General features: G+C 45.0%; 1 protein-coding gene across 25 annotated transcripts in view; it reads left to right on the top strand.

Annotated features, from left to right (window-relative positions):
• The window catches only part of MBNL3 (muscleblind like splicing regulator 3), an 87,923-nt gene extending 62,124 nt beyond the window's left edge, over positions 1–25,799 (top strand). For 7 of the 25 annotated variants that reach the window (XM_086850973.1, XM_086850984.1, XM_086850971.1 and 4 more), the window contains 6 exons: positions 5,197–5,397; positions 6,838–7,074; positions 14,522–14,672; positions 19,041–19,135; positions 20,557–20,630; positions 22,569–25,799. In XM_086850973.1, the coding sequence (XP_086707099.1) occupies positions 5,197–5,397; positions 6,838–7,074; positions 14,522–14,672; positions 19,041–19,135; positions 20,557–20,613 (741 nt within the window). In that variant the 3' untranslated portion in view covers positions 20,614–20,630; positions 22,569–25,799. Of the gene's footprint in view, positions 1–5,196; positions 5,398–6,837; positions 7,075–14,521; positions 14,673–16,919; positions 16,956–19,040; positions 19,136–20,556; positions 20,631–22,568 lie in introns of all 25 variants that reach the window. The other 18 variants (XR_015276512.1, XR_015276517.1, XR_015276511.1 and 15 more) reach the window with 7 other exon arrangements.
• Positions 25,800–25,859: the final 60 nt, after the last annotated feature.

The following is a 25,859-nucleotide window of genomic DNA, read 5'->3' as shown; positions in this document are numbered from 1 at the left end:
GAGCATGGCAGGGGTGACACACTTGCCACAACTCCTGCCCTGCAGCTGCCTCTGCTGCTGTCTAGGGAAGCTGTTTCCTCCCTTTGTTTTCAAGCTCTTCATCTTTTCTTTGTGTCAAGGTCTTTGTAGACAGGACTATCTTAATAGTTCTGAATCACCCATGCCCTTGAAGACAGCCCAGACTTTAAGGCAGCCCTTTGTCCCCGTCTGTGGCAGAGGATCCTGCTACCACTCCTTGGTGCTGATGGAGGGGTTAAAGCAGAGGGTGAGCAACTTTCTTGCCCAGTGATGCTTGAAGCAAGTGCTGGTGCCGATTTCAACAGGTGCTTTGCACAAGCATTTGTTCCATGCAGCAAAAACCTGATTTATATCTCAGCCTCTAGTCAAAGGCATGCTAGGAATGAATAAACACACTACCCAGGCCCAGCCAAGAGCTGGTATCTGCCAAGAGACAATGCTGTGGGGTGTTAACACCTGTCTTTTACACTACAGCAACCCACAAATGAGAGATCCTATGATCGAGGAGTGTGTCCTTGCAGTCTGATTACAGAAATAAGCATCTGTGGTGGTAGGTAGCTGGATGCTTTGACCCATTGGATTCACTCCAGCATGCTCAGCCTTCATGTTGGAGGGTGGTTTTGCAGCTAGCCAGCCCAATGAAGTTGGAGGGGAACACAGATTTTTGGGTTTTTTGACAGCATCAATTACATTTTTAATATCAAGGTTTTCAATCTTGTCAGTACGTGATTTTTATCTTCAGTATCTATCACCAGACTGTAAGCTGCCATTGTTTTTTGTGTGCTTTCCATATATAGCTGCTTAGCAGTGACCTGTCTCCCCTCCTTCAGGCTATCAACACCTCTGTATTTACAGTGGGCCTCTCATTTTCTGGCTTTCCCTTTTTTAGGGTCTGAGGTAACTCAGAATCAACACTTCCTGGCTGAGACAGTGCTTGTGTTTGACAAAACACCAACCGCTTCTCTGCCTTCCTCTTCACACCCACTCTGTGTCTCTTCTCTAGCTTTAGCTTTAGCTTTTTCTGCTAGCCAAATCGAATGCAACTTCTAGATTGTTAACAAAATCAGCTGTTCCAGGTTCTGTTTTCACCAGTGATAACAAATGTCCCTCCCTGGGACAGTTCCTTCTCTCTGCTCACACCCTCAACTCAACAGCATCCATGCTTGAGGTCTGCGAGGAGCTCAGAGCTGTCAAAGTCCTTGGAAACCCTCTCCCTGAGATGTGTTCTCACAGCAGTCATTTCAGCTTTTTAAAATTATTACTATGCTTACAAGCATTTTAATACTCAGTAAACCAGTCTTGTGAGCTGCTACCAGCCTGAAATCTTTGCTGCTGCACTGTAACCTGTTTCCCTCTGCACAGGAGTTACTGGTAGTGTCTCTATGCTATGATTTACAAAAGTTAATTTGCACTGTCTCTGTATTTCTTGAATTAGCAACAGCTTTAAGAAGGGCAGCAGGAGTAAGTGCTGATACTTTCAGTCCCTCTGTTTTGCCCTAGAGCACACCAGCAATTAAGTTGAGAGTTTGGTTTTTTAGTGTACAGCCATGATGTTGCTGCCTCAGGTCTCTTGTCCCTCCCTTCCTCTTCCTCCCACAGCTTTATATCAGGAATATGATGCCATTCCATCTGGGGTATCCCTTGGGTTAGTTGGGTTCAGCTGTCCTCTGTCCCCTCCCAGCTCCTTGTACTGTCCTCCACAGTCAACTCGCTGGTTGGGTGGGGTGAGAGGCAGAAAAGCCCTTGACCCTGTGTAAGCACTGCTCAGAAACAACAACAACATCCCTGAATTATCTACACTGTTTCCAAGACAAATCAAAACCACAGCCCTACACCAGCTACTGTGGAGAAAATCAACTGGATCCCGGACAAAAGCAGCACAGCTGTCACAATAGGTGGACAAGGAGGCATGTTGAGGAGGGCAGTACTGTTTGGAGTAAAAATTACATTTGGGTTCTGGCTGCAAGGAGGAAATCTGCTCACATTCCCTGAGGACATGGGGGACCTGCACAGACGTAGAGGAAAGAATTGGCTGGCAGCATCCCTATTTACTGGTACTGATGCGTGAGCCAGACTGGATTTCCCAATCCAAGACAGGCAGCCGGGTCTGGCAGTGAGCACAGCCCATCTTTTCCCCTCATCAGCCACAATAAATACAGAGCTCCCTGGTGCCAGCTCACAAAGGCACAGTTCTCAGAGTGCTTCACGCACTCCAGACTTAAAACCCCAGCTCTTGGAGGTTTAATATGTTGAGTGAGGTCTGCTTGTTCCCTGGCTCTGCACCCGCTTGGCTGCGAGCATCAGCCCCAGCCTGCGGGCAGGGTGTGGAGCACAACTGTCACTTCCAGTCAGGGAAGCAGGCACAGGGTGCAGGCAGGCAGAAGGAGCGCTCCTGAAACCTTGGGAATGTGAGCAGATGTCAGGGCATGGAAAGGGGCTGAACGAACAGCAGCAGCAATAAAATCTCATCCTGCTCCTACAAGCGTCACTTTGCAGGTTTCCAGGATCGCAAGTGGATTGTACTGCACAGTTGTTCCTCATGCACAACTTTTCTCCACTCACTTCTGCTTGGGTTTGGATCCATTCACCCTTGCTGATTGCTCCCAGTGAGAAGAGGATCTGCTTTTGAGGGAGATGGGAATTGTGTTTCAGGGAGCAGGTCCTGCTTCCACCTTTGTAGTAGCTTTGGCGAAGAGGCTGGTATATAATCTCTTTGTGAATGTTTCAGGTGAATTCACTCAGTGTGAGGTGTTGCAAGCCCCAGCATTTCCAGTCTGCACAAATCCTGCCTTCTGCAGTGGGAGGAACATCTTCCCTTTGTCTCCGAAACCAGTGAGGTCCTTGGCCTGTCTGCTGGCTGTGTTTGAACCCAAGCAGGAGAAGCTTGCTTTAAAGGATCTCCTGGCATTTTGGAGCAGTGTTTGTGACACACCTGCTCAGTCAGGATACTTCTGCTGTATTAGGTGCTGAAAAACATAGGGTGGGTTTGCCCACACATTTGTGCAAACCACATGTAACTGCAAGGTTTGGACTACTATGGGTACATAAAGCAAATGCTGACAACGTGTCAGGCTCCCCCTATAACCTCTGCAGACTGGCCAGGCAGGAGAAACTCCTTAAAATAGCATTTATGGTGCAAATGGTGCCGGAAGTTCAGCAGATACCACTGTAATTACTGGTACTCGCACAAAAGAAAATAGTCTAATGGATGCTGCCTTCTCACTGAAGTGTTCAGGGAGTCACAGCTTTAAAAATCCTAAAGAGCTTTTTTAGCAGTAAAATGTCTGGGAGCCACAGAGAATTGAAAGAGAGAAGAAAATTATTTAATAAAGGGCTGTGGATTGGGGGATCTCTGGCTTTAGTGGCTGAAGGCTCCCAAAAGCTGAAGCGGTGACTAAGGCTCACAAGAAGGAAAATTGGAAATCCCTCCCAGAAAGACAATTATTTGGTTCTGCTACACTTAAAGCATCCAGCACCACTGATGCAGGAAGCTGTGTCTCCTCACTGAGGAGGAAAGAATGGGATATATTCTGTCAGTGATTCCTTTTCCCATCAGATCAGGAGCTGCTTGCTGTCACTGACCTTAGGAAGGGGCATTATTGAGCTAGAGTTGGGTTAGGACAGTTGGCTGGTGTAACTGTGGGTTAACTTCTTCCACACTGCAACAAGCAAAGTATGAAAGTACCAGGATGAAGATGCTGTTGAGGAACACACTATCCATATATGGTTTCTTTTGGAAGTTCATCTGACTAAAAGTACCAAAACTAAAGGAGGGAAGGGTGTGTGTAGCCAAAAAACTGCCCCAGGCCATTGTGTAAGCACACTTGTAATTATTGCCAAGTAGAGGCTGTGGCTCCCAAGGATGTATCACAGACACCTGCCAGTGTAAGCAGCTTTAACTGGAACCCAGAGTTCACAGTGGAGTAAGTGTCAGGAGGGAATATAAAAATGGTTGCAAGTTTCAGGCTGCTTTCCCTGGGGGTGCTCAAGCCCCTGCTACAGGAGCAGGAGTGCTGCCATGCACACACTCATCTTCAGTGGGGGCAGGTGGAGTTTTTCATCCGCTGGAATTGGTTTCATTTCCAAGAATACTTTGGATCTGGTGCTTTCAAACCTCACAAACTCCCTGGTTTTAGGGGCTAGTTCCAGACTGAGCATCTGCTTAGGAGCCTTGTGCTCACCTGCCTGCCAGCACAGCAGCTCCTTTCTCAGATGAGCGCTGCTGGAGCGGCTCATATCAGGGAAGTGTTTCTGGGCCCCAGCACTGAAGCTCTACTGCACTCAAAGGACCTGCCCAACACAATGTAGGGACCTGAAGTGGTCGGGATCTTTATGGCATCTTGTTCTGTCCCAAAGAGAACACGGCTCCTTGTAGCACAGATGAGGTCTTGGACCTCACAATAGTCCACCTGAGCCATCTCATCTGGTACACTTTCATTGCTCTTCCAAGCTCAAGACTCACCAGCTCTTGCCACAGCCATGAGATTTGGTATGTTGTGGCATTAATGAGTTTGGTGTCCTCTTGCTGCCATTCACAGGGAGCACAGACTTAGATCCTTCTGCAAAATGGCTTTTGCCTGGAGTCTGTTGACACTCTGAAACCATCCCCAGATGTGCAGGATGCCTGATTAACCGAGCATACTGTAGCAGAGATACCTCACCTGAATGAATGATGCCTGTGGTCTAACCTGAGGCCCACTGGCCATGCTGACATGGAGTTCAGGGCAGGCTGATGGTGGATGCAGTAGTGCAGCTAATGGGGTTACTGCTTCCAGGTCCTGAAGCTGCAGTTTACCTTGGAGTCTCTGTACAGCATTGCGGTGTAGGCATAAGGAAGCTGAGACGTTTATTTGGGAGTGAAAAGTCTGTTTAATTTGGGCCTGCCCTAATTGCTGGCATGAAATCCTTAATTGTGTCATTAAACTATAAAGATCATCAATATGCTTTGATCTGACAAATAAAGATGCCTTGTATTCAGGATGAGTCACAAATCTGTGAGTCAGGAGAAGCGAATGGATCAGAAATAAATGGCAATAGATGAATAGATTGGAGAGCACAGCATTTTGATGTGGCTAATCAAATTGTCTAAAAGGATTGAAGTGTGATGTAAGGCTTTGATGGGTAATCCAAGACAGAGCTTTTTAACTAATACTTTGTTTTTCCTCTTTTTGTACACAGACAACGTTTCCTGTGACTCCATCGCTTGCAACAAGCCCCACAATGGCTTTTAGTCCCTACCTGAGTCATGTTTCTCCTGGGATGGGCTTAGTTCCTGCAGAGCTTTTACCAAATACTCCTGTCCTGGTTTCTGGAAATCCTACTGTTACAGTACCGGGAGGCTCTGCTGGGCAGAAACTGATGCGTACGGATAAACTGGAGGTATTTGAACGTCTGATTCAATACTGCTGACAGGGATGGACAGGACATGTGCTCCCAGCTGTTGCTCTCTGCTGAAATGACCTGATGCAGCACAGTACAGAGTTTAACTTGCAGCTTTCCTAGCATAGGGTTGCTGCTCTCTGCCAGAGCAGACACTCTTGCAGGACCTTTTCCCAAATCCTTGGAAATTTGGGAAAACTCACTCTTCTGGTATCAGTGAGTATTAGAGCATGGTTGGGATTGGTTTTTTGTATGTGATCTGCCATGCTTAAAAAAACCTCCAAAAAAAACAAGTAGATGGTCTGCCCTTAAACTTCATTGGGTAGGAGATGTTTTGGAGGTAACAGACATTTCCCTTTTCTAGAGATGGGCTTATTGAGCTTTTACAGAAAGCTTTAAGCATTACACTGATGGGAGTGGTGAGTGTGTGGTGTTGGAAAGATGGCTCTTCCTCCCCAGTTGGCTGGACATGCTGGGACTTATTGGTGGAGGAGTTGTAAATGTCTTTCAAACCCTAAGCAGAGACTCTGCAGGAGATAAGGGCTGAGGACCTGAATTCAGAGGCCCCTGCAGGTGTAAATTATAACATGGGAAGATAGCAGAGAAGGGTGTAATTTCAAAACACATTGTTTTGTGTTATGTACTTTATCTTGCCTTGCTGACATCTCACCTTTCCCCACACTCAGTCTGATTACACATTGGTATGTGAGCTACACCACTTGCTATATTATTCAACAATTTCTCTCAGTTCCTCAGACAAGAAACCTTGCAGATCTTTTGTGAAACCTTTTTCTCTGCCTCTGATGCTTCAGTGGTCATAACTTACGAGGATCTGCGGGATCCTAGTACAACTAGTAATTTTGGCAACACCTTCAAACACATTGCTGTGTAATCAAATGTGCTGTCACGTAATGCCAGGGTCGGGGTTTTATTGTGAAGGGCAGGGAGACTCTTTATGTGAAAGAGGCACCTTATGTTTTAAGAAAAAGTACTTGCTGCAAATAGCAGTAGCATGTAACATTTAGAATTAAATGTCCTACCCAAGAGTGTGCTTCATAACAAATACATAATCCAGGTGAGACACAAATGGCCGAGTTATTAACATTTAAGCTTTAGAGGCAGGGGAGAAATCCTGAGCTACACAAGTTTTGTCACAATGACATTGATTTTCTGGGGTCACTTTCCATTCTGCACAAATTCTATACTTCACTTGCATTTGGTAATTGGCTTTATTAACGTTGTGGTTTTTTTCACCTCTTGAAGCAGTTGTGAGTAGCACCAGTTGCCCCTGTGTCTGTTGATATATGTGCTACCCCAGATGAGCATGGATTTAGAATATACACATGGTTTAATGTGGCCAACTGAACTGATATTCTGTGTTGAAAATACTGAATGAAAAGTGACTTAATGTTCTGCTCAACAATGTGACTTTCTTTTAAGGTTTGTCGAGAGTTTCAGCGTGGAAATTGCACACGTGGTGAGAATGATTGCCGCTATGCTCACCCTATAGATATTGCAATGATAGACACAAATGAAAATACTGTTACAGTTTGCATGGATTACATCAAAGGTCGATGCTCTAGGGAGAAATGCAAGTACTTTCATCCCCCTGCACACCTGCAAGCCAAAATCAAGGCAGCTCAACACCAGGTGAACCAGACAGCTGCAGCTGCAATGGTAAGTAGTGCTCTTGTCAAGCTGCATTTCCATTGCTAAGAGATTTCACGTGTTATATGTGTCATTTTTGGAAAAGTAGAGAGCTTTGTAAATGGCTGCCTTTGTAAATAGAGCTGAGAGCATGTGCAAGATCCATCTCTTCGTCCTGTCTCTGTGCTCACCACAGCATGAAACCCTCACTGCACAGTACATCTCACCAGGTAGGGACACAGCGCCCAGCCCTGTGATTTGCTGACATGACGTTGTGGTGTGACACGAATGCAAGTGCAGCAGCACCCAGCACCTTCCCTGGCTGAGTCATAGGGGTCAGTTAGGCTTCCTCAATACACAATATATCCTTTTCAGGGAGACCCTGGCCTGTTCTCTGCAAAAAGCAGATGATATCTGTTGCTTGAACTTAGTAAACTTACATCCAATACCTTTGCCAAGACTTATTGAAATTACAATCCACAATACAATGGTGACTTCTTGACCTGTTTGATGCTTTGGACCTGGTAGAGATGGTCCCACCTGAATTTTAAGTTGCATTGGGACTACTTACTTCTACAGTTCTGAACATGAGTCACGGAAGACTCACCAGGTGACTCCTAGCTGGTATAAATGTTTGCCATTCTGTTGAGTTTGGTTTAATGGGACCTGTTAATTCCAGAGATGAGAGAGCTGGGGAGGGAAGGAGGGAGGGAGAGGCCCAGGGGATCCTATCCCATGTGCATAAATTCCTGATGTGGGACATAAGGTGGAGGGAAGCTATTCCCTGTGGTGCCCAATTAAAAGATAAGAAGCAGTGGGCAAAAATTGAAAATCAGGACATTCAATTTAAACATAAGGAAAAATTTATTTACCAAAGAAAGGTCTAATACTACAACAGGATTCTCCATCCTAGTAGGTACTGACAACCTGCCCAAATGGAGTCTCAAGCAAGCCTCTGTAGTTGACCCTGCTTTGAGCAGGATGTTGATCTAGCTGACCTCTAGCAGTCCCTTCCATCTCTCCTATGAGTTCTTCAATTTTTTTTTAAATTAACATTAAAAAGGCTCTTGCCACCTCTTTGATTTAGAATTAAGGCCACTAACATTTTTCTAAATACTTTTTATTTTTTTTGAGATAGTAAAGGAGGTTGCTTTTAATTCATAATGAAATTCAATGCAGAGCCGTGGCAGTTCTAGAAATTAAACAATTGCCCTCCTTGTAGCATCAATATTACCTGGAATGTAATTTGAACAATTAATTTATACTGCAGTATTTATTTGTCCTGTGGAGTTTATTTATTAGTTTTCTTACTGTTTTTATTGTTGAAATAAGAGTCCAGGTCTGTTGAAAAATAATCTTCTGCAGTGAAACTCTTGTGTTTTTCACAATTGAATCTTTACCTTTTTACTAATTATCTAGGACATTGCTATTTAACCAAAGCCAATGCATGTTTTATTCATCCTGCTGGCTTCTCTTAAAAATGTAATTAACCCTATTTGTATGCTGTTAACTAGAACCTTTAAAATATTTATTGACGGCTTGTTGCATCGCCCCTGCTACCAAAACAGCCTGCATTATTCATTGACTTTTCAAGGTTTCATGCATTTACTGTACCTGTTGAGGTGTAAGACTTTATTAAAGGGAAGAAAGGTTCTCCATTTTCTTGGAAGGGGAAAACAGATGCTAGGCTATGGATCTACATTCTAAAACAGATTTAGAATGTCTTCAAATCTAAATTCAGCATTTCTGAGGCACCCAATCCTGCAGTTACTTTCTGTGCACAAGTAGTAGCTTCACTCACTGCTGCTTGGCTGGAGTCAGTGCAGCACTGGATGAACTGGGCAAGGCTCAGTCCCCGGTTCAGGACGGCACTTAAGCATGTGCTTGAAGCTCCCTCCTTTTCCAATGGTCCTTCCCTCTCCACGAGTGCTCTGCTGGCCTCTGCATGATGCATAGCTGCAGCATGAAGGCTGGAGCCCAGTGCCAGTCCCTGTGCAGGTGCTAATCCCTGGGCACTCCTGCCCTGCTGTGCCAGCTGATGTGACAAAGCTCCAAAGCACATGTCCTGTGATGACATTTCTTTACTTTTAAAACTTACCGAGGCAAAATAACTGACTTGCCACTAGGCCAGGTAATTACCCAGCCACCCCATGTTGTGCATGCCTCGTCTTTTTAATATATTGTATAATGCATTCACTTTTTAATTTTTTTTCTCTTCGCCTTCCCAAATTGTTGCTCTCTCTTGACACACCTCTGCTTGCTGTTTTTGTTACTGTGCTTGATCCCCCTCCCCGGCCCATTGCCATCATGTGCTCGCTGCCTGCTAATTAAGACTCAGACAGCTGTCAGATCACTGAAGCGACCGCTCGAGGCAACCTTTGACCTGGTACTTGGACCTTTCACCTTCTCGCTTTGCACGTAACCATCTTAGTCTGCATGAATGCCTTCTGCTCTTGGTCTGTGGTGTTAGTGCCTGGGGAGACTGCCCATCCCAGCCAGAAATGTTCAGTGTGCATTCAGACATGCCAATCCTGTGCCCCACACACCATCCATTAATGTCTGAGCTTTGCCTCTTGAAGCCTGGATGTGTTTTGGAGACAGTGAATAATCTTGGGGGGTGGCAGCTCTGGCTTTTGAAGTGTTTTTTCCAAACACTGGCAGCTTTGGAGTCACAAGATGCAATGTTTCAGGGAGAATTTAGCTCATTAGGTCTGCAGTATGCTCTAAATGCCAGAGGACTGCGTGGATGCAGGACAGATCCAGTAACTTTTCTTTGTATTCTCAACATCACAGCCTTGCCTGGCAAGTGCCATGCTGGTAACTGCCCTGCACAAAAGTGTTCTGTGTAATGAACACAACTGGGATTTAGGGGGAAGAGGTCTAGCCAGCATCTTGGGGGATCTGTGCCGGGAACTGAAACAGGTGCAGTGTGGGACTTGGCTCATGCGTTGGGTAAGCTGGGGATGTGGCTGTCCCTTCAGCTGGCTCTGTCTGTAGTTCATCCCCCATTCCCCAGTGGGACAGTGTCAGCAAAGGGACCTTGCTCTGGGTGCCTTTTGCTTCAGTCTTAAGCATGGGATCTGCTCCCTGAGCTTCTGCCTGCAAGCTGTCTTCATATATGCTGTCTTTGATTGTTTTATGACTCTCAAATAGTGTTTTGGCTTTATGATGCCTCATAGTGAGGCAGAAGCCGTCCTCACAGTGCAGTCAGTCCTGGCTCCATAGAAGACAACTCCTTCCTCTTTTCCCAAAAAGTAAGGGATACAACACATTTTAAAAGAAAGAGCTCCTGTTACCCAGCTATAGTGGGGAGAGGGAAGAGTGGACACAGGAGCTGTGAGCTGTTAAGCTGATGTTGCTTCTCATTCCCAGAGATAGGGAGGAGAAGCTGATCTGCTCTCCTTCCTCTCCAAAGCCTTGTTTTTGGGTTTATGTAGTCAAGGGGCTTCCTTATCAGAGTTTCAGCAGTACAAAGCCTTGCTAGGGCCCAGCTTCTGCCAGCAGTGATGGAATGATGCTGTGATTGATGTCCAGCCTCTCACTTGCCCTGCTCACAGCTGACCCAGCACAGGCAGGACCTGCACAGTGCCTTGCTGCCCTTTTCAAGAGCCACCACTCTGAGGAGACACGGTCTGGCAGAGTGGGAGAGCCCATAACTGAACAAACCCTACGGGAGAAGCTGCTAGTACAAGTGTTCCTGCTCTGACACATCGAAAGGTTTGCAGCTGCTCATTGGAATGTTACCTCCTCTGAACCCTTCATGAGTGATAAGAGCATGTATGATCTTCAGAGGAAACTGCTCACTTTGCTTCTGCTGCTTGCCAAGGAACAGGTGCTACCTGTGCCCTCTCTCAGATCATTCTGTGTTTGTCACGCCTGGCAGCAGACACAGCCCCTCTTTGCTGAGTGCAGAAGGGTGAAAGTGTGATCTGGTCCCAGAAGATAGAGATCTGAGGGGAACTTTGAGGTGCAATTAAATAGTTTGTTGCAAAAGTTTAATCCAGTGCTTGTCTTGCAAAAAATAACGAGAAGTTTGTTAACCAGCACGTGGGAAATTCTGACTTTGGCATGCAGTGTGTTTTTATCTGTCAGTCTTGCTGAAGAATTACTTTCCATGCCATGCAGAGAAGTGGCACAAGCCTCTTTGTTCAGATGCTCATTCGAGCAGGAATGTGGCTTTCCCAGCCCAAAAATGGGAGGCTGCCTGGCATTTAATTAGTGGAAATTGTTCATTTGGATCAGTGCAGGACTATCACATGGATACTGAACTGAATTAACCCTTTCACTGGTGCAGATGACCAGATCCTGTTGCAAAGGGTGCATACGCATGTGTGCACACAAACACACAGGGGAAAAATAATGTCAGTTACTATCCAGAGCTGCTGCTGTATTTATGGTGGTCAGAGCTTGTCCAGAGGGAAAGCACGAGCAGCTGGATGAGGTAAACTCATCAAGTAAGTTCTTTGCTACAAGGGTTTAGTGTAATTCCTCTGCTGCAGTGGGGAGGCACTGGCTGCAGAATTTGGTGGTGAGAAGTCTGTTGCCTTTTGTATATTCTGCTTGTGGGATTCCTTCAGATCCAGGACGTGGTTCAAGAAAGAAATGAGCTGTGACAGTTCCTGCAGGTCCTGAGTGATACAAAAATTGTAGCCAGTGTCAACTGAGACACATTTGTTTGATCCAGTGTCCCTGCCAGTTCCCATGCAGAAGCTGTATTGGCCCAGCTTCATCATGTGCAAGGAGCTGTAGATGGACCTTTCAGTGAGTGTGCTCCTGGCCTGGGGCTCTTACCTCATCACACGGGCTGGAGAAGAGCTGAAGCCAGATCCTCCTGTCTCCTTGGGCCCTCTTACACCTTGGTATGCAAAATAAGATGAGTTGGCAACAGGAGGAGCACATCTGCATGTATCCTGTGTGAACACTACTACAGCTGCTGGGATGGAGGGGTGACCCACAGGGCTGGGTCAAACCAGAAGCAGATCAAGATGGGTTCCTACCTCCCCTGCCCACAGAGCCCTTGTGGGAGAGCTGGACATCAGGTGGCATGGGAGCTGCTGCAGAGTGCCTGTTTCTTTAGAACACTCTGGAAATACTGCATTTATTTGTGTTTCTCCATCTGGCTGCTGTTGAGGGAGCAACAGTGAGGCTGCTATAGCTCCTTTCTTTCCCTTGTTCCCAAGGGGCTGTAGAAGGTTAGGAGGGACAATGATGCTGGAGAGGTATGGGATAATCTGATGTGTCTTGACATCCCTGGGGCCTGCTGGTGTCTGTATGCTCCCTCTGATTGCAGTGCTGGGCTTGGGAATTGTCCTGTGATGTGCTGGGACATCACAGGAAGGTCTCAAAGCCTTCAGCTGTTCTGCTTTTGGCACTACCTTTGTGGGGTTTGGGGTGGTGACAGCCTTTGGCCGGGAAGCAGGGAGTCAAAAGTCCATTATGTGCCTGGCACAATTGCTTTGCTATAATTAGTGTGTTCTTCTGAGCCAGATTTTGGAAGTGTCTGAAAAGTATTATTTAGCAATGGGGTACCATAAGGGGCATGAATTTAAGTATGAAGTTCTTCAGTCAGTGTAAAGCTGTAAAGCCTCTGTGATGTACATGAAGCTACTCCAGACTCTGTAAGCTGCAGATCCATCCCGTGCCTGAAGGAACAGTCACGTAGCCATCATTAAACAGACAAGTTGTGCATAACAGGCAGATTTAACACAGATACCAATGAAAGCTTACCTAGAAATGAAAACCTGTACATCATCCTAAAATATGGATCTTAAGTGAAAGATTTTGGTGTCTGTGCCTGAGAATATTGTCCTATCTTTGACTGCTGTCTTTTGGTAGCAGCCAGAAGAAATCTGGGAAGATTAAATCCTAATGCTGAGAGTGGAGGCCCACTAGCACAGGCAAAGGATGTGTGCATGTCTGAGGGCAGTTTTGCAAATACAATTTCTTCTCATTTTCTTTTTCAATATTAAAACCACCCAAAAGCAACCATGTGAGTAGAGATAGGATGGAGTAATGTTTTGCCTGGAAGTATGTTGCTTAACATTTCTCAGATGAGCAGTCTCCTATAGCAGATTAAAGTGAAACCTGTTTCTAGATGGCGACAAACTGTTGCAAGCTTTCACTTACATTATGTTGTGTGTTGATCTTCATAACGCTTTAAAATCTCTTTACTTGTGTCCTTTCTTCCAAGTGTTGTGTGTTTGTAGCTTTAACCCTTCATTAGCCAAACCCTCTCCATTACGTACCATTCATTTGTGACCTATTAAAATAAAAGTAGGAGTGATAACCCTGTTTTTCAGCCATTGCTTTGCTACATGATACAGACTAACAACTAGTCAGAAATGACCTGATTCTGCATGACTTCCACGTGCGTAAATCTCATTGACGTCAATGGGAGTTTTACGTGCAAAAGGACTGCGGGGCATAATTAAAAAGGACCCTTTTCTATCACAATGTGGAGAAAAAAAAGTGGTTTCTTACTTGGGTACAATGAAAAAGCTGTAAATCATTAGAAACATTCCTGTCTCTTAAGAACCTGACATACTACTTTGCTGTTGAGACATGCTTGGATGAATGATGAGTAACTCACTTAGAAAAGTTCCTGAGTTGGGTTAATGCTTTTTACCAAGTCTGATCATGAAACAGGTTTGACGGGCTGGAAGAAGCCCAGTGGTGTGATAGAATGAAAAGAAGGGATTTGTCAATGGCTTTTTCCACTGTTAATAACGAGTGAGCAGTATTTGACTGATGGAGGCCACCTTCTGTAAAGTGGGAGCTGGTCCAAATCTGCTGGTGGTGGGCTGTGCCTCTGGTGTGAGCAGTGGAGAATCAGGCCTGGTCTTGACCATGTTGCTCAGCCTCTCTACTAACAAGTGGAAATGCATTTTACTGTGAATGTAATGTTATCTGTATAATTGGCAACAGCTACAGCTTTACCATCTGGACACATGGGTTGGCTGCACAATGTGCATGCTTCCACACATGCACACATACATGTAGGCAGGTGTTGAACCAGAGGCAAGCATCCGATTTTTTTTTCATGGCATTTGTTGCTTATGTTAATTTTCTTGGGTTTAAAATAGTCATCTGCTATATTTTTGTTCTGGGGTTTTTAATGCTTGTTGCCTGCAACTGCTCTTTGTAGCATCCTGTCCAGGTGATCACCCCTCACCTTCCTTCTCCCAATGCTTTTTTCTCCCTCTGTACCCGAGTCCTGCTGAAAAGCTCCTTAGTATCCCTCCTCTTTCTGAGCTCTGCCCCTCTTCCTGGTGCATTTAGTAACTGCTTACCTAGTGAAGCTGTTGTTTCACCTCCTACTTGTACTGTGACTTAGCTGCTCTTCTCCTTCCTGCCTTGCTAAGTTGATAGTGTTGCAGGTGATTTGCAGCCAAGACCCCCTATTATTTATCGCATGCTTAACCTACATCTGGGCCCCTTTATTTACTCCACTTGTCTTTAATGACTCCCTTATCCACAGGCCCTGCCGCCTGGTGCACTTCAACCTTTACCAAAGAGGCCAGCACTTGAAAAAAACAATGGTGCCACCACAGTCTTTAACCCAAGCGTTTTCCACTACCAACAGGCTCTAGCCAACATGCAGTTGCAACAGCCTACATTCATCCCTACAGGTAAGTGTCTTCTTGCTTCCCCACCATCACATTGGCTTATTTTATGACCTCGGTGTTCAGCTAATGAGCAGTTTTTGTAAGAGTCCTTAGCAAAAGAGTATTGGTTGTAGTTTCATGTTAAAAATGGATGAAAAAGTAACATCTTTTATTTGACTTTTGTCCTTTCACCTACTACAATTTAGAGCTTTTCACATGTAAAGATTCTTCTTAGCCCTTTTTGTGTGGTTTGGGGTTTTTTTAAACAATCAAACTAAGAAAAATATCTGCATGTTTCTTGAATTCATACTTTCTGTTTTTCCTCCTTATGGTTCAACTGGTTAATCCCAAATTAATTCTTTGACTCTTGCGTAGCACTCTTTTGGACTCATGTTAAAATGTCTTACAGATCTGTATGCCTGCTCTCTTGAGGCTATAGGTACCCTGAGCTTGCATCTCACTGACCTACATATTACAGCAGCTGTGATGTTTATAGAGGGAATGGTTAGTCTTTAGTAAATACAAATTATATAATCCTCTTTAGAGGCATATATTTCCCTCTTCCTTGTCTTTTGACCAGTACAATACCTTAAGCTTTTTAAAAACAATTTAACTCCCAGCTTTTATTGTACCTTTTAGGTCTCAGTGTTAAATTGAAAGATGCAGTTCAATAATTCTTACAGGACTGGAAATATGAATGTGGCAGATGTGACTGACTTCTGACTGGCCAATTAACTGCAGCCGAATGAAAAACAAAACCTGCTTGGAGTGGAAAATATTATAAGTGGCTGAATTAGGAATATTCCAGAGTTGATAGCTCATATTTTAGTATCATTATTATCATTCAGAGCATCATAGGAAAATTAATGTGCAGTGTTTTTAATGCTTAATGCTGTATTTACTTGCCAGATGATATTTATGAAAATATACAGCATTTCTCTGGGCTGACCCCTGGAGGTGAGCACACAGTGGACCTCCACCTTGGTGCTGTTGTTCTTTGGGGTCAGGGAAAAAACTTTAGACAGCCCTGTCCTGAGAGTAAGCTTTCTCAGGTGGAGTGTGGGTCCAGGGAGCAGGGAGCTAAACCCTCTGCGTGTGTGGTTATGAGATCCCTTGGAAACACTCAGAGCTCAGCAGCTACCAAGATGTTCTTCCAGATTCTCATGTGGAGAGATGGAGTAGTAGCCTCTTACCTTGTGTTCTGCAAAGCATTGGAGGGGCTGGGCTGGGCTGAGCTGACCTCAGAGCTGTGGTAACAGCTCTGACAGATGCCAAGTGAAGTACTTCTGCAGGAAACATGGACACCTTAGAGAATGCCAAGTCCCCCAGCTGGCTGCACACTCCTCTTCCTCAAGGTCGCAGTTGCCAAAGTTGACATAAGGACACGCATTTCTGATGGAGCACCATAAATCAGCTGTGCCCAGCACTCGCTGTGCTGCGGTGCTGGTTGCATGGCAATGAAATTACACGCAGGGCTGATGCATAACAGGGCTGCTTACTGGCACCTGCTCTCGTCTGAAGACATTAATACTGGGCAGAGCAGCAGATTTCCAGTCAGAGGACAGATCTGTGATGAATTTATATTACACATCAGACTCCAGATCTGGGCTCAGCCTTGGCAGTGCTCAGGACAGCAAAGCAGAGAGGTGGCACGTCGCAGCTCTCACTGTGGGGAGGGGAAGAGAGCTGTTGCTTTTCTTAGTATCTCCTGTTCAGTTGTTGAGAGATCAGCGTCGTTGGTTGCCATGGCAGGGGGGAGTCAGGCTGTCTCTTGAAAATGGCATCACCACTGCAATTTTTTCAAGTCCAGAAAAATAAATGTCTCTTTCAACTTAAACTGGAGACTTTGAATCACAGCCCCTGCTTGTGGGAGTAAATTGCTTTTGGAAAGTCAATTTTAACATGAGTGTGACATTCTTCTAAGGGCAATTTGTATTCTGTTGACATGATAAGAAAGAAATCAGCATACCCAATACCTAAAACATCCCAAACAATCCTGATTTCTGGGATCAGTCATATTGTTTAATACTGAGGTGGGAGGAGTTTATTCTCTACTACCCAAGAATTAAAGAATTAATTTGGTTTGCTATGGTCTCTTAAAACGGAGTTTAAACTATTGATGTACCAATATACAGAATCGGGTTGCATGTGCTTAAATACTGAATGCTGCGAAGAGAATACCTGCTTTTTAAAGTGATATCTAACACTGAAGCTTCACTAATGAAATATCCCTTTTGTTCATCTTTCCACGCTTCAATGCATGGTGTGCAGGGTCAGTTCTGTGCATGACACCCACTGCAAGCGTTGGTAGGTTTTTCTACACAAACTTCTCAACTTTTCCTAATCTGAAAGAGACTGCAAGTTAGTATGCATCAGTGAGAACCTGGGTGGCTGAGTGGTGTGACTGTCTATCCGCTGTCTTCTTTGAGGCTTAAATGGTTGTATCCCTTTTAATTTCTGTGCAGTGCAGTGTTTCATGTGACTTACAATAAGAGAATCCAAGGTGATGTGTTCCCACCCCTATTTAGTTCCACTTCAGAGACAAGAATCTGTCACTTAAATGTCTTTACAACCCATTTAAGTCATCTGACACAGGGAAATAGAAGTGGGAGGATCCTGTTGGCTTATTTTTGGTTTATTTTGTATCAAGGAATAGGCAGACTTAAGCGTGGATTTTCAGTTGTCCTTCTGAGGATATTTTAGGAGACTGGTTTAATTAAGTGCTGAGGAGGAGCATGTCTGGGGGCAGCCCCTCTGCCAGAGCAGGGTGCTGCTTGTACAGTTTGGACCATGGACTGGCTGGAGAGTCATCTCTGTAGGGCAGTGTTAGGTGTGCAGGTACAGGGGGTCATAGGAGGTACCACTGCAGGTGCATGTGGGATGCAGGGAGGCACAGTGAGTACGTGCTCATTAGTGTTGCAGGGATCCACTCTGTTCAGGCTCAGCATCTGGGTCTTGATGAAACCTCTGCAGGCCTTTGAGGACTTTCCCCTCTGTCTACAGCTGCTGGGCACAGCAGAGCAGGTGAAAGCTGAGCTTTCATCCTCTAGCCAAGGTTATGCAAGACTACCAGCATCCAGGTGTGTGCGGGCTTTAGCCAGAGGGAGAGAGGCAGGAGCCCTGGAGGGGGCTGTGCAAGGCTTTCCAAGAGCAGGTGTGGAAGCTCTAACATGAATGGCTAAACACTGCTCTTGAACCTGCCTATCCCTATAGTACACGGAGGACACATTGCTTGCATGACAGAGAGCTGAGTCCCTCAAATACACTTCTGCCTGTAGGAAACCCAACCCACAGGTTCCAACATCTCGTGGCCGGAGCGTGCCCAGCCACAGGCACACGCTCCTTCCCTGCTGGGGCTGGCCGTGGCTGCTGGGGTGGAGGGGAAGGCAAGTCAGCTTCCCCACTGCATGTTTTTGGGGATGGCTGGGCCTTCCTGTGGGCTCCCCAGCCCCACAAAACTCGCCCCCGGGTTTGGGGGATGCTCGTGTGTGCACCGGAGCATCCCTTCCAGCACTGTGCTCTGCGGGACGTGCAGCTTCAGGAGGCTGCCAAGCTCCCTGCTGCCGTGTTGTCCTTTTGGATGCTCTTCCTGCAAATTGTAGCTGTTCAGATGCCTTTGTGTATTTTTCCCCTCTCTGTCCCTTCCCCTCTCCATCCCCCCACCCCTCACCCTGCAAGAGGAGAGTTTTGCCAAATCCTATAGAATTAGGGTGGAAAGGAAGCATGCTGAATTTGTACGGAGAGAGCTCAGTCCGCCAGCCGCTCGTTTGCCGTGCCTCCAGCTCTGTCCCGTGCCGAAACATTGTCCCTGCTAGAGAGAGGCGAGAAAACCTGGTGAAAGGGCTGCGGCAGCCGCTGCAAAGTGCATCATGTACCTCTGGTTGCTGGCGGGGATGGGATGGGGAGGGAAGGGGACAAGCTTTCCCAGGCGGGCGGGAGGGTGCGCTTGCCAAAATGTCCCCACCCAAAGGAACGTGCACTGGCTGTGTCTAACTCCCCACGGGTGCGAGCTGACGTGGGCTTTTGCTAGCACACCCATCCTCTCCCCCCTTTGGAAATTTGGCCCTCGGAGTCTAATACATCATTGTTCTGCTTATAAATGTACTAAGTGTTGAGAATGTTTTGGTTTTTTCCTTAATTATAATTGTAATTGGCTTTTCCCCTTCTCTCTTGTTTATTTTTTTTCCCAACGCTGTCTTGCTTTGCACTGTGATTGCATGCTGCGCCCCGATGTGTCCTTCATGACGATGTCACATGGCTTGTTGCTGTGATTCCTGCCACGCCCCCAAATCCACCGCCATGTTGCCATGGTTACATAAAACCAACCAAACAAACAAAATATATATACGCTCCACCCTCCTGTATGTCGCTTCCATGGTTCCCTTCCGAAAGTGCCCATGATGCACGGTGCTACGCCCACCACTGTGTCTGCAGCAACAACTCCTGCCACCAGCGTCCCCTTCGCTGCAACAGCTACCGCCAATCAGGTTTGGCCCTTTCAATGGCTTTCTTTCACGTGTTCAGATCTTGAGGACCGGGCGAGGGCTGGATCCCGTGCGGGGTCGAGCGCTGTCCCGCCCGGCTCGGCGCAGGCTGGGGCGCGCAGAGGCAGCGTGTGCGTGTGGCCGGGGATCCGAGAGGGGCCGCTCCTGCCGCCTGCGGGACGGGCACAAGCCCGGCCGGAGCGTAGGGATGGGCGATTGGCAGGGGCACAGGCTCTCTTCCAAAAACACACCTCCCCCCGGGTCCTCAGAAAACACGCTGTGAATCTCCCGAGCGTACAGTCACGCGAGACCTGCAGCACTTCTGCTTTCAGTCTCAAGCAGAAATACCACCCCGAGCATCCTTCCCTGTGGTATTTTGGCATGTCCTCTCTGGGCTGGAAAGTGGAAGTGGAAACACAAAGTGGCCTCCTCCCACCACAGAATTGGACTCTAAAAACTACCAAAAAATCCCCAAACAACCGAAACCCAAAAATTGGGGGTGAGGCTGTGAAGTGTAAAGTTTTTTTTACGCCAATAGCATGTCACCCATCCCTACAGAAAGGACTCTGGATGTGCAGTACGTGCCATTGTAGCACTGCCATAAGTGTACAGGATTCCATGCATGTCTGCCGAGCCATAATTCTCTCCAGAACTTTCCTCTGAAGATACTGAGTGTGATGGCTGCTTCTGCACCAGTCCTGAACTGTATATGCACAACCTGTCCTAGTGATGCTTCCTGGTAATTTGGTGTGACACAACTTCTCCCAGTTAGACCAGAGACATTTCAAACACTTTTCAAAAATTTTTCCCCCCAGGACTAATTTTAGCATTTTTATTTGTCATGCTCTCAGGTTTAGAGCTATTGCAAAGAAATCGGGGTGTCACTTTGCTCTGTAGGAGGCTGTTAGCCATCCTGAGTGGCAGTAATAGCTCTGGGGGCATCCTCTAGTCTTTTGTTGGTGTGAGGTCATGTGGATTTCAGGAGTTTTGCCTGCGTAAGTCCTAGGCAGTGTTTTACTGCTCGCAGTAGGAATTGCCGGTCTTTTCATGTGCTTTGTTGTTACTTTCAGGTAGAGCAGGTCTTACTCAGACTTGTGTTGGTCATGAGAGGAAAGTAGAAATTCCTGTGCAGCGTTGCTCTGTGGCTGTGTGAGTCCTGTTTCAGCCAGATAGTTTCAGGGCATTTCTGTTTTACTTGTAGTCTATGGAGTCATAATCCCAGAACAATCACCAGGTACTCCACAAGACATCAGTAGTGGTGCAGCTACATTGTACTTAATGTGTAGCAAAATAAAGACTTGGGAGTGGATCCTGTTTTATAAGACACTGATGTACATATTAACCTGATACTGAAGACAGAATGAACAGCCCTATCTCAAGGCGATGTTTTAATGTTTTGTGTTCTTTGTTTTTTTTTGCTGTAGATATCCCAGTTATCAGTAGATGAACTGAGTAGCAGCATGTTTGTTTCACAGATGTAGAAGTTCCCGATAGAACAGTAAGTTCCTTTTTGGTATTTCTCTTTATGGTGAATTGATTTGTATGTGGGCATTGCATCCCCTAAACACAGGGCTGGCTCAGGCAGAGGGACTGAGCCCACGGGACCCCCATTGGCTCCATGCTCTGCCGACTCCACAGGAATTCAGCAGCTGCAGCACAGACACAGACCAGCCCTGTGGTTTAGAAGGAGTTTCCTGTGTCTCGAGTACCTGTGTTGTGGTGTTCGCAGCCTCCCTGCTCATCCCCACAGTCCCATGGCTCTGTGTGCAGGTTGCTCTTGCTCTGCACAGCTCCCAGCTGCCTGCAGATGCCTCAGGGATTTGCAGTGTTGATGGCAAAGACTGCTCTGGTAATGAGTCAGCCAAAAAGGTGTAACTTCTCTTTTGCTGTTAGTGGCATATTTCCTTTCCTGGGGTAAGCAGGATTGGGTCAGCAGCAGCTGCTGTGCATCTGCAAGGCTGGCTTGGTCTGAGCAGAGCCATGCTGTCAGCTGCAGAGAAGGCCTGGCTCATGGTGGGTTGAAGACCAGAATGAATGTCATAAGCAACATAGTCTTCACCCTACCTGCAGATCCTGGGCTTCCCTAAGATGATAGTTTCCTCTGAGGGGAATAATGAAGGAATTTGTCCTTGGACTTACAGAGTACTATTTCACAGCCATGACAGCAGCACCATTTTTCCTCTGCTTTTCTTTGTGAGTTTTAGCTGATGTTCATGAACTAAAATCTCTGTGTAGTTTCAGTTCTTGACTGTGATTTTTTATCCCAAGAGAGTAAAGAGCAGTTCAGCCAATTCAACAAGAGGTCACTGGATTTTCTCAAAGCAGCCATTTAGTACATGCAGATATGCAACTTATAATTTCTTGAATTATAAAACTTGAATTTCTTCCTTAGGTCACATATTACAATCAAGTCCTTAAATACTGGAAATTAATTTGGCAAGCAATTCTGTAATGATATCTATTAACAATCAACAGAAGCTACTTCCTCAGTGGTGGCCCTTATCTCTGCTGACCTTAATTAAACACCATATGTATACATGACCTGCTAACTGTGGCTGTGGACGCTGTTCATGAGGGGTGACACCAAGCTTACCCACATTAGTGAAAATGTTCAGCTTAGATTGTACTGCTGTTGCAAATGACAGATAGATGTGACACCTGACATGTTAACCCATTTCCATAACATGTGTAAACCAGCCTGTTCCACCCAATAAGGAGATCATTTGACTGGAGGAGCTTCATCTTGAAGTCTTTGAGATTGTTTTCAGCATTTTTTCAGGAGACTTTCCCTGAGTGGGACTTTGGTAACTGAAACACTCACTGCACTGACACTTGTTTGTCTTTTCCTCCATGTCTGAAGTAGCCCTGGTAGCCAGGCTGGTTGGTCTAGGTCTGCAGGACATAACTTGTTGGGTCCTTCAGTGGAGGATTTTCATGAGTACATCACAAAGAGGCAGTTTGCTCCCAGAAGAGGGTCCTCTGAGCACAAGGATTTCTGAATCTGTGTTTTATGTCTGGGCTCAGTTTGCCTTTGGCTTGTGACTTAGGACTAGATTTAATGTGTCTGAAGAAAACAAGAGCTAACAGATCAGAGATTCCTTTGGCCCTCTCCTTAGTCACCCTTTACTTGACATCCCATCCAAAAATCAAGACTATTATTTGTCCACCTCCCTCTTTCATTATTTGTCCTGTCATTGTGGGTGAAGTGCATAGGAAAGAGAGTCCTAAGTGCAGATTTAAGAGAATGCCAAGTCTGTTATTGGCAGTTTCTCCCTACATCAGAGAATTAATGGGATAAAATGTCTGTCTGCAACGCACTAATGACAACCTCTTGGGCAACATACTGAGAATGTAAATGTAGTAGAATGACTTTTAAAATATAGATGTATTAACTTCTCACTATTTCTTTGTTGTTGTTATTTTCTTTCCCCTACAGCAGACCATGTTGAAATTCTGAACAGTAAAATTATGGAGCACCAGGACTTCTTGGTGGGAAGCTGCGCATGGCCTTTCTGTATATATTCCCCTCTTCCCTCTATCATTCTCTACCACCTCTACAGTAAGCCTGTTGCAGCCTACATGTTAACCAAAAACTGATCAATGGGAATGTCAAAAAAAAAAAAAAAAAGAAAAAAAAAAGCACTATAGAAACAATTAACAAACAGCGCTCTGTTATATGAGATATACAAGTAGGAAATTATAATAGACTTTTATAACACATTACTTTAACACACTTAATCATTTTATGACTACCATCATGATAAGTGCATCTGCACAGCGGACTGTTGGTTTACTGTATACTATCGATGGATAAATGTTTGTCTTGTTTTTAAAGTGTTATCTTACTGTTTTGTTTACATCATAGTCTATTGATTTGTTTTAAAGTGTACATCATTATCAAGTATACTCAATACCATTTTTTCATTATTGTTATGTCTTAAGTTTTCATATACTGTAGGTTTTATGGGGTTTTGTTTGTTTTTTACTAAAAATGTTATTGTGGGAAACAGGAATTATGTGCTTGAAAAACACGACACAGAATGTTCTGCCCTTTGCTGGATTTTGCTGTTAATGTCAGCTAAAGTTGCTTATGTTAAATGCTCCTTTTATCATTTAAAACTTGCCTTCAGATAGTCTCCAAATTTTTAGTACGAGTGATGTGAAAAGACAGCTATCATTTTAGTCCAGTTCAGGGTTCTTCTTTCAATACAATGAGCTGATTCTGGAAACTTTAGGAAAAAAAAACCCCACAAAAGCCCAGGCTCAGTAAGGGGACAGGAACAATTTGCTCAGACAGGGGTAAGCATTAAAGGATTTCTGCAGCTCTGTTGTCCATTGAAGTGCATTCTCAGCTGCAAACGGCGCACAATCTCTCTCGCTGTTCTCATGGTGCAGTCAAAACAAACAACAAAAAATGGTGGTGGAGTGAGACAGCTTCAGTTGGGCAAAAGCTCATTGCATTGGAGAGGAGCAGGTGCCAGCCGTTGGCTGGGGAGGGCCTGGGGCCGTGGCTCAGCCCAGGCTGGGTAACACCGAGCCCTGGGGTTTGTCTCCACCAAGCATGCTGAAACATTTTGGCCTGAAATCTTATATGTGTCTCTTGTTGAAATTTTGTCAGCATGCCCCATTTATTTAATCACCATTTTCCATAAGTGGGTGATTCCCCCACACCCTCCGTGATCTGTGGCCCTTTAAAGCAAACACAGCAGTAACAAAGCAGCAAAAAGCTCAGCATAAGCTTTCTGCTGTAGATAAACATTCGTCTTAATGAAGTTCCTGTCGGTCAGTGGATTTATTTTGGCACCTTCTGCTTGATCAAGAGCAATGTTTGCTGCACAACAAGGGCTAGTTCTCAATACCTCCTTTTCATACGCACGAATAAAACCATTTCAGCCCGTGCACCCTGGACAGCCCTGCTGTCGTTATGCTGCGTTGCTGAACAATCTGGCTGCAGAAATGCATTTTGGTTGAGGACACCGCCAAATTCATCCCTGTCATAGCTCTGCAGTATCATTGACATTATGGAAGAGCAAATCCATATTTGCTGCTGTAAATCCACAAACTCCATACAAGGAGAAAGAGAATCAAGCAAGAGGCCAGCTCAGTGTCTGGAGGGGTGACCACCCTGAGCTCAGAGTGGTCCTGTAGAGTGCCAAATTCAGACAACCAGATTTTCTTCTCTTTTCCCAGTTCCTTGGCCTTGGTTAGATTTTCCTTGCCCCTTCTCCTGCAGTATGAGCACAGGCAGTTTGCTAGATGTGTGTCTCCATGGGCCACAAGTGATGGAGGCATGCCTAGGGCGCAGCCTGTGCGCCCCAGGGCAGGCTCTGACCCTCTGCCCGTGGAGACTCACTCATAGCGTAAACCTTTGAGGAGCCCAGCTCAAGAAAGCCTTGAGGAGTCTTTTTGTTCACTTCAGCAGACTTTGAACCTAACTCTGATAGAAAGGGGGAAAGAAAAACCATGTCCCCCCGCTAAGACCTCCTTTATGGACCCTGAGTTTTGACAGTCGCTTGTGTCCATGGATGTTCCCCAGCCATCTGTGCTCACAAGCGGCAGGGTGGCTTGAAATCAGTGACTCTCACTTGTATTGGCGACCACATACCTGTTCTTTTCACCACTGTGTTTCTGTTTCCCAAAACCATAACATTGTTAGTGGAAAAAGTGGATTTGAGTACTTCCTGTTTGAAATTATTTGTGTATCAAAAATGGGTTTTGCACAACCTGTGCCAGTGCCTCAACAAAGAACAGAGCTGATCTTCTTAAGCCAGAAAGGATGCATTCAAGCTTGTATGGCTTTATGAGTTCAAGGAGGTTGAAATTTTTTCAGTGCTAAATGGATTTTTGTATATCTTGAAACTTTGATGTAACCTCCTATTTTATTTATCGACTTAAACATCTGGCATAGATGTGCATAGAATGTAAACCTAGAATACAGCTGTTTTCATGTCACATTTAAAGCACTGAAAAAAAAAAGGCATTTAAGGATTATTTTTTATTAAAGAGGTCCAATGAGGGATGTTCAGGGTAGTTATATTAGGTGCCACAACAGTTTTTATATTGCTGGCAAATTTAGAGTTAATTTGTAAATGAGTTTAAGGAAAGAAAAGCTTGAAGCACTAAACTTCACCAAATTCAAAACAATCTCGGCAAAAATGCCATTTTGAGGTAGCACTATTTAAACTAGTTGTGCAATGACTTGCTCTAATTTTCTTTGTTCAAGAAAGAAAAGAAAAAAAAATCAGTCGCCAGACTATAAATTTCCTAAATAGACTATTACAAAGTCACCGAGCTAGTTAGTGACTCTAAACAAATGTCATAAAAGCATGAATATCATCCTTTATTTGACAAGAGATGTATGTAAGTTTGTTTAAATCGATATAATTTTAGTGACATTTTTATAAGGTTCCCACTTTCCATGAACCTATATTTTTTATTTATCCAAAGTTATTTCTCTTTGTCCATTTCTCTCAGCCTTATGCAAACAATATGCAAGAAATGCTGAAACTTGGATAAAACGGGTCATGCAGAGGGAAAATGAAAGCTGAGATTGATCATTTTCACGAAAAAAGGTTGTTAGTAGTTTCAATAAAAAGTACTACTACTAAACTGTAACATAAGCAGACAATAAAAGAGGGATTTAAAATAAAATGGATTCATAAAACTATTAAGATTATTTTTGTTAAATACAGTGTTTTTAGTAATTTGGAACATGATTTCACAATCA

This window comes from Cyanistes caeruleus, chromosome 14, assembly GCF_971803275.1.
Source record: "Cyanistes caeruleus chromosome 14, bCyaCae1.hap1.1, whole genome shotgun sequence".
Lineage (NCBI taxonomy): Eukaryota > Metazoa > Chordata > Aves > Passeriformes > Paridae > Cyanistes > Cyanistes caeruleus.
Note: the sequence above shows the minus strand (reverse complement) of the source record. Positions and strands in the feature narration are given on the sequence as shown.